Consider the following 11,714-nt stretch of genomic DNA (forward strand, 5'->3'; position numbering starts at 1 on the left):
GTCGGGAAAAGGCTTTCTCTGATGTTTTTTGCCTTTCTCATGATTTTGTGTTGTTGAAAATACTCTTCATTTCTGTATTGTAGCTCTCACCTTCCTATACGAAAAAAAAAATGTATTGTAGGTCTCACCTTCCTATACAAAAAAAAATATGTATTGTAGGCCTCAGCACGAAGAGGGGCATAATTGGAGATAGCAATGTTTTTAGCACGTAAGTTCCTATTTCAATAGAAGATGTCATGTCATTGAGTGTGGTTTGAACTATTGATTTACATATATAATTGAAATAGGCCTCAACAAAAAACTGAAGAGTAAAGAAAGGTCCTATATGAGTAATGGCCAGCTGGTTGATCTTAGCGTGTTAGTCGCTGCTTCATTTTGTATAGTCACTACCTTCGCGATTTCAATAAAGCGAAAGGTCCAACATTGTGAAATGGCATTCCTGCCCATTCACTTCTCAAGTTGATGAGCGGGGTAATGACACAAAATAATGTACTGTATAATAAAGTTATATTGTATTGTGCTATAGTTCACAAAGCACTATTTTCAATTCGTAACGTACTATGAACGAGAACAAAATCTTCTTTTACAGAAAAATTTGGTTTAAGAAACAAAAAGAGTATAAGAGGGTAATCCCCTTTATTTTGAACTACATCTTTTTAATTTGTATCTCTCTTTTACATTTTTTATTTAATTATGTCTTTTTTACGATTATAAAAATCAAATAACAATAAGAGTTTAATTTTGAAAGAGTGAAAAGTCTTGATTGTGTTTCCTAGGAAAACCAAAATGAAATTATAGATAATCATAATCAGTATACATGAAAACAATATAATTCTTTACAAAAATACAAGATACAATATCGAAAATAAAAGATTTCAATAAGTATATAAATGGCAGGGAAGATTTGTTCTTTATCACACTTTTATGTAAACCAAAGTCTCAATTAATTTTAACAAAGTAATCGGGGCAAATCACATTTTAGATTTTGTCCGTTCATAATCTGAAAATAGTTTTCCATTCTCTTGTATAATACATAAATTTTGTCTAAGAAATGCAAGAATTACGTATGATATCAAAATAACTGATATTAATTCTGCCAACAACAATACTAGTTTGAAAAAGTTGACAGAAAGAAACATGGTGAACTTTTTTTTTCTTTGATGAAAAGAAACATGGTGAACTTGTGTCATGTGTTTTATTAGATTAAGAACACAATTTTGGGGCTAACCATATTCCTTGCAACATTATTTTTTTTGTTTTAATTAGTTTTCTCCAATATCTTACCATTTCCCTTGGAAATGATTTTTTTTTTTTTTTTGAAAGTCATTGGAAATGATTTTAAAACTCAAATTTAGAAGATTAAAATTGTTTACATAAGTTTTTTTTATTGTCTTGAAAAGGAGAAATGTTGTAAAATTTGGACACTCTTTCTCAAAACAAACAAAACTCCGAGCAACTAGGGCACAAAGTGAAGATGAACTCTAATGTATAAAGTCTTCCAGGAGATTGCATAAGATTTCCGTAACACAAATGTTCTTTCTCCTATTTAAAGTACTTTCTCGGGATTTCTTGAGAAATATTTATATTTTTCTAACATCTTCCAGGAGATTCTACAAAATTATATAGTGAGAATGAAAGATTTGACACAATAACATAATTTTCATGTTTCAACAAAAAGAAACATAATTTTCATGAATTTACCAATATATGATTAAGCATTTAAAACTCATGTGACACAACTATTTGTTGCACGAATTTAACACTTGGGTCTAGGTATGGTGGTAGGAATCTGGTAGCAGGAAACAGAGCATGAAACCCAAGTTCAACCCATGATGTCGACCATATCAAATGGTTTGGTATCGAGAATTCAGATTATGCGCCATCCCTACCTAAAATAATTGTTTTTTTAAACAGATTTTTATTGGTTATGAAAGAGATTAGGAACCCATGTCTGATCACATAGAATGCTGAGTACGGGTGAAATCCTGATCAATATATCTAGATAATTATGAACAGTTAGATTTTGTCACGAGTACCTTCTCTAACTAAACAACCATAATCTGATAATTACCCTTTAAACGCATTTTCTATTTCCAGGTTGACCAACAACCATATCAATTAAGATTTACCCTACTAGTTTCAAGAAACAAATTGTTATCCAACTCTTAGCTGAGTTGATTGACAGATATAGGTCTTTGGTGCTGGTCCACATAGATTAACACAATCAAAGTGATACCACTCCTCGCACCAATCACAAGCAATCATCGCTTTGTTATCATAAGGCTTTCGGCAAATGCAGTAGAGTACACTTCGATCTCTTAATAACTGCAGATAAAGCAAATGGAGGAATTTGAAAACTGATGCCTGTAATGAGGGCTATGCAATTTCAAGAAGATAACTTCATTGCTGATCCCTGCAATATGTCCACTGACTGGATTATTACAAGCCTATAAGCTTCAGTTTTGTGACTCTTAGTTACCACTACTAGATCTTGTGCGTCTTGTTATTCTGAAACCTCAGTCGTTGATATCTTATTCACCCGGAACGAGATATTTAGCTCTAAATCCACAAACTCGACAAGAAGAGTGCAGTGACACATAGAGCTCCTAACTTGGACAAGCAAACCACTCAACAAGACTCATTGCCTCCTCTTTACTCATTCATGGCATGGCAAAGAATATACTAATTTGTTATTACTAAATTAACCTAGAATAGTAAATCGTTCAATGATAAAGTCATATATACATGGGTGATTGGGTGGAGATCTAGTTGGGCGTCTCTCTTTAGTTCAGATGAAGGTTTACTCTTAAGAGGTCACTACAATTTTTAGTTGGTGGAAAAATATGCTAACCTATTTAAGTGACTCAAATTATACAAACCATTCTATTTCAAGCAATCGCGTGAAGGAAGTCTGAACGACTTATCGTGCAAACTATATAAGATTATCATAACAAAAATCATACTCTTGACTAAAGTTGCCGAAATACTAACAAAATTAAAAAAAAAATATAATAAAGAGAACAGGTCATGAAGACTAAAGTGAATTCATCATTCAATGAGAGCCTATGGTCAATTGAAATGAGCATGCCTGAGACCGGGTGGTTTCCTTTGAACATGGTTATTAGCCTGAAAAGAGAAACAATAGTATTATTCTACAAGTGTGAATGGCCATTGGCCAACCATATAAATGTAAAGAAAAATCAACTTCAAATACTTGCCCTAATTCAATAATGGGTGATTGATGAAGTAAACCATATACACACATTGACAAGTCTTGCCCTATTTGTTTGATACACACTGAATGACTGAAAAGGAAGAACTCATATTCATATCTTGTCCTTTTGCCTAGGATAGTTTTTTTTTGATGAGGTAGCCTAGGATAGTTTGTTAGTGACATTATATGAGCAAATGGGTGAACCAAAATATGTCATTATTGTGGGAGTGTGTATTATAACAGGTGGGGTGTGTAGTGTTGATTCTTATAGTACTGTTTGGAGAGTCGATAACCTAATTTTTGTGGATGTCTATTTTTCGTATTTCCTACTGAAACAGGAGGAAGTTATCAATTCTACAACAAAACTTCGTAAGGTAGCTCGAAAATCAATGATGGTCTAATTAGCTACACTACGAAAGTGTAATTTTTGTGATGCAAGTTTTATGGCGGTTTATAAGGAACTGTCGTAACAAATACTATATTCGACGATTCTCAGGAAAGCTGTCGAAAATACTATGTGATAACGACTGCTTGGCTCCTTTTCGTCAAAAACATATCGTTGATGCGGTAAATCGTTGGGAGGATATATCTATTATCGATGACACTAATCTTCCACTAATTTTTTTCCGTCAGAAATAAAAAAATTCCGTCACGAGGGTGTAGTATTTTGTATGGCTATTGGGTGTATATGAAAATGGGCAACAAAACTCTTACACTAATCTTTTGCGGGGCTATTTGGTGTTGACAACGTAATAGACAAAAGCCCCTGGATACTTTTTTCGACGACACCTTCTATCGAATTATTTTTTCCTACACCACTATAAAGGACAGATTTTATTTCATTTTCGGTGGTTTAAATGCTGTCGTAAAAAGACTTTTTTCTATTTGTTTTTTGTTTTTTTAACGATTTTGCATCATCAAAAATTCTCTTCATTTTTGTAGTGTTACCCGTGTAAGTCTCACGTGGCCGAATGATTATAATTGAAAATCCCATTATTTTTTGTAGGTAAGTTCATATCTAAATGGAAGATGCCATATCTTTTAGAGCATCTCTAATGCAACACTCAACTTACAAAACTCAATTTGACACATAGGACTACTTGAGTTTTTGACAAAAAACACTCTCCAATGCAACACTCAACTAGAGTCTCAATATGATGTGGCAACAATAAATATTGAGATACTCAAAAGAAAACTCCATTGTTGAGTTTTCTTTTGAGTATCTCAACATTTATTGGTGTATCTCAATTGGTCCAAATCAACATTTTATATATTAAAATAAGAACCAAAGTAAATCTAAAGTACATGTTGAGTTTTTTTGAATGTTGCATTGGAGATGAATTTTGAATTGAGTATCTCAATAGTGCAACCTAGGAAAGAGAAACTCAACTCATGCTTGACACATTAGATTAATTGAGTTTTTGTTGAGTGTTGCATTGGAGATGCTCTTAGTGTGGTTTGAACTATTGATTTACATAATGGAAAGTAACTAACTAGATTTGCGAAGACACTTAGAAATCGATTACTAGTCAAATTTGAGTACTTTCCAGAAATAGACTTCAACGAAAAAACTGGAAAGTAAACTAGTTGATCTTAGTGTGTTATAGTGTCGGTCGCTGCTTCATTTTATACAGTGACTACCCACATACGATTTTAATTGGCCAGCGCTTTGGGGAAAGCAAAATAGTTTCCGGGGTGTGAAGACTTGGTCAAAAATTGGTCAATTTTATTTAGGGAGAAAGCAAAATAGCTTCTCCACCTCAGCTCTCTCTCTCCACCTCACTTCTCTCTCTCTGCCACCTCATGTATTCGCCACCTCATCGTCTTCACCGGTGAAGGTCGCCGGCCGGCCAATTTCCGGCCGGCGACCTTCAACCATAAAAAAAAAAAAAAATTCCTTCTCCTCTCTCTCTCTAGATCTGATCTAGAGAGAGGAGACCTTCAAAGGGTCTGTTCCAGACCTCCATTGGAGGTCCGAACAGACCCATTGAAGGTCTGCTCGGACCTTTAATGGAGGTCTCCTCTCTCTCTAGATTTGAGAGAGGAGAAGGAAAAAAAAAAAAGTTTATGGTTGAAGGTCGCCGGCCGGAAATTGGCGGCCGGCGACCTTCACCGGTGAAAACGATGAGGTGGCGAATACATGAGGTGAAGATATATGCGGACCTATTTAAGCGACTCAAATTGTACAAACCATCCTATACGCGATCGCGTGGAGGAAGTTGAAGCCTAGCCTAAAATAATTGGTCTTAGAAAAGTTTTGCCACTGTTCTTTTTCGTTAGCACGGGGATTTAAATGTACGTCTTTTGAACAAGTCTGAACGACTTAACGTGGAAACTATATAAGATTATCATAACAAAAATCATACTCTTGACTAAAGTTGCCGAAATACTACCAAATTAAAAAAAAAAAATCCTGGAATATTTGTTTTAAATGTTGTCGTTTTACATTATTATAATCTTATAATTAGTTAGGCATTCCCTCTAGATTTGTAGTAAAATCAAGCTCCGCAAGATCCCTAAAATATCAAATTACATATTCTCCCCTATTACAAGCTTTTGTCTAGCTATTATTGTAAAAAAAAAAATTAATTAAGGTTGTGTTTGATTACAAATTGGAGAAAGGAAAAAAAAAAGAGAAAGCGTTTCTTTCAGAAACATTTTCATTTAGAAAATGATTCCCTCGAAACATTTTCCAAGGTTGTGTTTGATTACAAATTGGTTTATTAAAAATAAAGTTGTTCACCTTTATATGAAAGCGAAGGCCTTATACACTATATGTATAAGATCAAATTTTGCTTTTATATTCGTCTCCAATGGTGAGCCTAATTCCTACTATACTCATAACCTAGATCCTAAACCTTGAACTGAATTATTGCAAGAGGAGCTGAGCAATCCCTGGAGATTTTACTCCAAATTTCCGCTGAGGTTGAAGCATGTGTTTATGAATAGATGAAATTTTATTGAAGCAGGTTGTTATCTTCTTCTTATTTTATTGAAGATTGATCTTCATTTTGTATCTGGGTTTTGTTTGATTTGATCTTGAATTGAAGTTTTTTTTTTTTGGTTGTTATAGCCCGGGCCTCGAGATTCTCCCATACAATGCTTCATAAGAAGGGAAAGAGCAACTTCAACATATCATCTGTATCTTGGTTTAACCCCTGGTAAGTTGTGATAATTTCTTAGGGTTCTCTTTGTTCATGAATTGTCCTACATATGTTGAGTAAGAGTCTTAGAAATTTGTTGACATTGTGATGGGTTCTGGAACCTTAAGTCTGTTATTTTCCTCTTGTTGATACTGCTAGAGTTATTGAACCTTAGAACTAGAAATTTAGAAGTGTGGTTCCAAAGCTGATTTGACAGTTAGGAATGAAAAGAAAGAAATAGTCAAGGGAAGTCTTTCTTTAGTTTCAAAGTCACTTATTAGAAAGGAAAGGAGTTGAAATGGGAGTGCGAAAACAACCAGATAAAGTTGAAATTCTTTCCTGAACTCTAACTTGGATACTGTCTTTCGAATATTTAGCCCGCGCAAGGTGAAATTTGCTCCTTGTTGTTGAATCTTGGACCCGTTTCTGTGGTTTCAGTTCTTACCTTCTTTTGGTTGCTAAATTACCCCTAATGAAACTAAAGTTGTAAATTTCCATGAAGTATAGGAAAGGAAACGAAAATGTTCGAGTTGTGGTAGCAAACACATTTTTATTATTCAAGTCTTGTACAATACTAATTATCTACATGAAATACAGCATTGTTGGGGGAGAATGGGAAATTATTATTTGCTGCTAGAAAGGTCAGAAGGGCTACAAGCACTGATTTCGTGATATCACTAGTTGCCGACGATTTCTCTCGGGCAAGCAATACATATATTGGTAGACTGAGGCAAGTGTTATTTATTACTTGTGCTTGTTCTCTTGGTAGTAAATACCGTTCACTTCATCATGTCATCTCATTTTTTTCTTAAATTTTCACCAGGTCCAATTTTCTCGGTACCAAGTTCACAATTTATGACAGCCAACCTCCATATGACACTGCAGTTCAATCAAATTGCCGATCAAATCGTAGAATACATTCCAAGCAAGTGTCTCCAAGAGTTCCAGCGGGAAATTACAACGTTGGTACAATCTCGTATGAGCTCAATGTTCTCCGTTCTAGAGGTCCCCGGAGAATGCAATGTACTATGCACTCTATTCCCATCTCTTCAATTCAAGAAGGGGGTACTGCCCCAACGCCTACCTCATTTCCGCACTCACTTGACGAACAATTTCCTCTCTCATATACTCCTAAATCGAAGGAAACTATCATTCCTTTATCTAGTAGTTTATTAGAGTCACCAGTGGCGATACCTGGCGCAGGAGAAGCACTAGTCCTAAAGAACAAAGCACCTAGATGGCACGAACAGCTACAGTGTTGGTGTCTAAATTTCAGAGGTCGGGTCACAGTGGCCTCTGTTAAAAACTTCCAACTCGTAGCAGCTGTAGAGCCTTCCCATCAGGTTTCAGCAGCAGAGCAAGAAAAGGTTATACTACAATTCGGGAAGATAGGGAAAGACATCTTCACAATGGATTATCGATACCCACTTTCTGCATTCCAAGCTTTTGCTATCTGCTTGAGTAGCTTCGACACTAAACCAGCCTGTGAATAAATGAGCTTTCTCAGTCATACAACAAGATGGATGGGTTTCTGCGACCCCAGTTTCTGCAGAAGCTCTTACAATCTGCTTGAGTTGACAATACACCACCGTGGATATGCCATTTTCAACTCATGGCTCAAGAACATAGATGAAGTTCTTACACTTCTGTTATATTTCATTACCAAGTTCCTTAGCTGTCTGTGCAGGCGTTTTATTTATTTGCAGTCTGACTCGCAAAGTGTCTGTAAGTTACGTTTCTCTTTTATTCGAAGATGGAGTTATTTTCTCTATCACTAATGTGCAAATATTTGGCAATGTTTACTTTGGGCAAATTTTATAATCAACATCAATGATGGTATACTAAAATTAAAAAAAAAAAGGAACAACAGTTTTGCAACATTCCCACAATAAATATTGCCGAAGACTTCAACTATACAAGAAAAGTCGTTGTCCCCCCGTAATACTGAACTAAAGAAGGCTTGTTCTGTTTTCTCATCTCACAGAAGAGTAAGTAATGAACTCCCTTGAAGTGAACTGAAATGGTTGGTGTGGTATGGGGTTTCTGCAAAATTGATAAAAATGTTAAGTTAGGAGGTTTTCGAGATGAAAAAGCAACAGCAATATAGGATTGTGACGTACGGTCGTGGTCCATAAACTTTAATCTGGCGCACGTGGGTGTCTCTTCCATTGAGGTGATTAGACAGCACAGAAATTTGCAACATGAATGTGTTGATAAAAGCTTCTCTGCACCAAAACGGTAAATAGTAAACTAACAAATTCAAGTTTGACATCGACAAAAAATTGCTTGCTCACGGTAACTTCACATTATCATATGAAGGAATACCAACTATTCAAACAATTCAGAGTTTCTCAGCAGTTCAAAATTTGGGCAAGTCTATCTATTTTCTTTCGTTTAACCCCATAGGAAACCTCGAAAGCTGCACATGACTTTTCCTATCCAAGCATGAAACACCCACTGGTCCAAAAGTACCATACTAGATTTCATCCTTAAACCTTTGATTTCTACAACTTTTGGGACGATTCGCGAGAATCACCCAAAATTTAATAAGATCCATTGATATACTGAAGATACTTAAGAAACGGGATGACATTAGACTATTAGTTTAACTCCTCTACATTTCCAAAAACCTTGCCAAATGTAAATCTATGATAGTATTTCACCATGAATATATATACGCATAAGGATTTCTGCCTAAGAGTCTGCCGAAAATTTCTTGTTCCCCGGCACTATTGTTTCAACTATAGCTGGTTTCCTAGCACTACTGTTTCAACTATAGCTACTTGAAAGTTGAAACTAGACAAATTGTATGTTCATTCACATATTGAATCTGTTTTCAGCTAAAACAAAAGAAAGAGAAGAAAAATCAAAATCAAATATATGAACTAAGCTATTAACTTATCAACCTAAAAGCATGTGAACCAAAAGGATTTAGAGTGTAAAGAACCTAATGTAAATTACAATTACTGGTAAGATGTGTCTTACCGAGGATCGGTCCCAGATAAGGATATATAAACCCAACCCACGGGCTTCACGAGTTCCACAGTTTTGATCTCCTGAATCAATCACCATAGACAGTGTTACCGATAAGTAATCATAAAACCCAAATAATCATACTACTCAGGTATACAAGTAAAAGCTTAGTTGGTGAGCTCTAAAGTTTGTCGAATTATTCGAGTAGTGAGAAAGAATAACAAGAATTGAAAAATGTAGTTTTACCTTCAGATTATGAAAACCATCACCAGCCCGAATGGAGATTTTGCTTGGGGTATAGCTCTCATCAAGCTTGAAATCAACATTCAGCACAACTAGCTAAAGAATACCCAGAGTGTCAAAATCATAGTTGAACCCAAAAATGAATCAAAGATTAAAACTTCACAAGAAACTGGAAAAAAAAATGAATTGATTTGAAAGAGATGATGAACAATCACCTGGAGTTTAACTTTTTTCTGGAACTGTATATTCACTAGGTGAGGCTGAGCCCCGTCCGATCTGATTTCAACAAAACCCCCAATTTAATGAAATGGGTGAAGTTCAATATAGAAGAAAATTGTAATGTCAAGGAAACCCTAACTTAAGTAAAGTAGAAGAGTAAGAAGGGTATAGAGAGAGATTACTGCCAGTAGGTATCGAGGTTGTCGTCACGAAGGGATTGGACGCCATTACCGGACTTGCAAGAGCTGACGCTCCAAGCGGCTTTCTTGGCCATCTCACGGAGATCATCATCAACCACTAAATGCCTAGTCCCACCAGCGATCTTTCCTTCCTCTTCCCCATCCGACTCCGTCGCCATTTTCTCTCTCTAGAAAATTTGAACTCTCTCTCGCTTTTCCCCCCTTACCTCATAAGCCCCATTTTTTAGAACTATTTTATATGACGAAGTTTGAATGGATTTTAAATTTCTGCCGATTACTTGTTTTGAAATTCTCACTATTTTAGGGTTTGCCTATAATAATCCATTTTATATGAGGAACTTTTGACACGTGAGGGAAAATTCATGATTCCCTAAAAATCCTAACAAACTAGGGTAAATTTTACTCATGGAAACTTTTTCTGTGAGAATCATTTTCTCCATAATTTTTTTTAAAATTTTTTCCTTGTTTGGTTCGGCAAAGGAGTCCGTCCAAAATGATCTGAATTATCTGCAACAACCAAGGTGCATCCGGAAGATGAAAAAAAAGGTTGAGAAGAAAAGAAATTGATTTACAAGTTATAAAGGAAAGATTCAAAAATTTTATTTTTTATTGACTGAACTTCTACCATCATCTTATACAAGACATAGAGTACTTCTCAAGCCAGTAGGAATGGAGGCAAAACATTTAAAAATCACACCAACAACCACAATCGTAATAAGGGTTTAAAGAGAAGCACCATCAGAAGCTTATGAAAGAGCTTTCAAAAAAAAATTTAGTTAGAGAGAGAAAGCTTAGTGGGAAGAACAAGTACCCATTCAGATTTGTTGAAGGAGCCATTAACTTCATCCTTAGTAGAGCTAGAATTTGTGATGCGTTTGTTCTGTAGTAATGGTAATGGTCAAGTTTAATATCCATTCATCAAGTGGTAGAGAGGATAAGAACATCATCAAGAGAAACTTGTTTGAGATTAGCCTTATAAACAAAGTCAGGGTGTTTATTTTGATTAAAAGGAGATCAATAGCAAATCATTAGATTCATGGTGGAACAAGTAAACAAATAACAAAAATTAAATTACTAGTAAAAAAACAAAAAAGAGAAAAATCAAATTAGAAGATTGAGTGGGATTTAATAATGATTCACAACAGAAAGCTTCTACTTGTAATGGTCTATGGAAATTTATGGCTTTCATTTTTAGGATAGTTTTGAGTTGGGAAGACATGGCAAATACTTTTAGTAAGAGAGATTGGGAGAAGACGGGTCAGAGATAGAGAGAGGAAGACATCTAATCATTTTTTAAGGACTGTTTTGATTTTGAGAAAAAATTTCTCCAAAATAACCTGGTTCATGACTTTCCCCCATTTTGAAAAAAAAGTCACGTGCTAACGAGTTTCTTTTTCTCTAAATTGTCAATCAAACATGTTGAAAATCTATATTTTAGAGAAATAGTTTTTATTTTCCCCTCGAAAGTTGTCTATCAAACACAACCCAAAAGTATTAGTTGGAAAATCTGACAAAAAGAAAATTTGACAACAGAATCATAAAGAAAATAATCAAAATTTTCAGAAAGAAAACAATTTTCATCCTTATTTTTGCCCAAATGAAAACTTATTTTCGTCTATAATATTATATTTTCCATTATAATTAGTTTTCTCCAATATCTTACCGTTTTCATTTGATTTTAAACTCAAATTTAGAAGATTAAAGTTGTTAATATAAGTTTTT

The 11,714-nt window shown here is 34.9% G+C and overlaps 2 protein-coding genes across 2 annotated transcripts; one reads left to right on the forward strand and one right to left on the reverse strand.

Annotated features, from left to right (window-relative positions):
• Positions 1-3,408: 3,408 nt before the first annotated feature.
• LOC147569662 (tubby-like F-box protein 5) lies at positions 3,409-8,131 on the forward strand. Its single transcript, XM_086663133.1, has 4 exons — positions 3,409-3,588; positions 6,288-6,375; positions 6,955-7,087; positions 7,181-8,131. Exons 1-4 carry the CDS (start codon positions 3,409-3,411, stop codon positions 7,848-7,850), a joined length of 1,071 nt encoding a protein of 356 aa, XP_086519259.1. The 3' UTR covers positions 7,851-8,131.
• Positions 8,132-8,145: 14 nt separating this feature from the next.
• LOC147569663 (anaphase-promoting complex subunit 10-like) lies at positions 8,146-11,647 on the reverse strand. Its single transcript, XM_086656160.1, has 8 exons — positions 11,330-11,647; positions 10,804-10,872; positions 9,975-10,499; positions 9,789-9,849; positions 9,577-9,669; positions 9,343-9,413; positions 8,478-8,582; positions 8,146-8,400 (listed from the first exon to the last, which is right to left on the reverse strand). The coding sequence occupies exons 3-8, from the start codon at positions 10,148-10,150 to the stop codon at positions 8,331-8,333; spliced, it is 576 nt and encodes a 191-aa protein (XP_086512286.1). The 5' UTR covers positions 10,151-10,499; positions 10,804-10,872; positions 11,330-11,647; the 3' UTR covers positions 8,146-8,330.
• Between the last annotated feature and the right edge of the window lie 67 nt (positions 11,648-11,714).

Source organism: Eschscholzia californica, unplaced genomic scaffold (genome assembly GCF_041429995.1).
Source record: "Eschscholzia californica isolate CP2 unplaced genomic scaffold, dmEscCali1.0.p SCAF_1, whole genome shotgun sequence".
Lineage (NCBI taxonomy): Eukaryota > Viridiplantae > Streptophyta > Magnoliopsida > Ranunculales > Papaveraceae > Eschscholzia > Eschscholzia californica.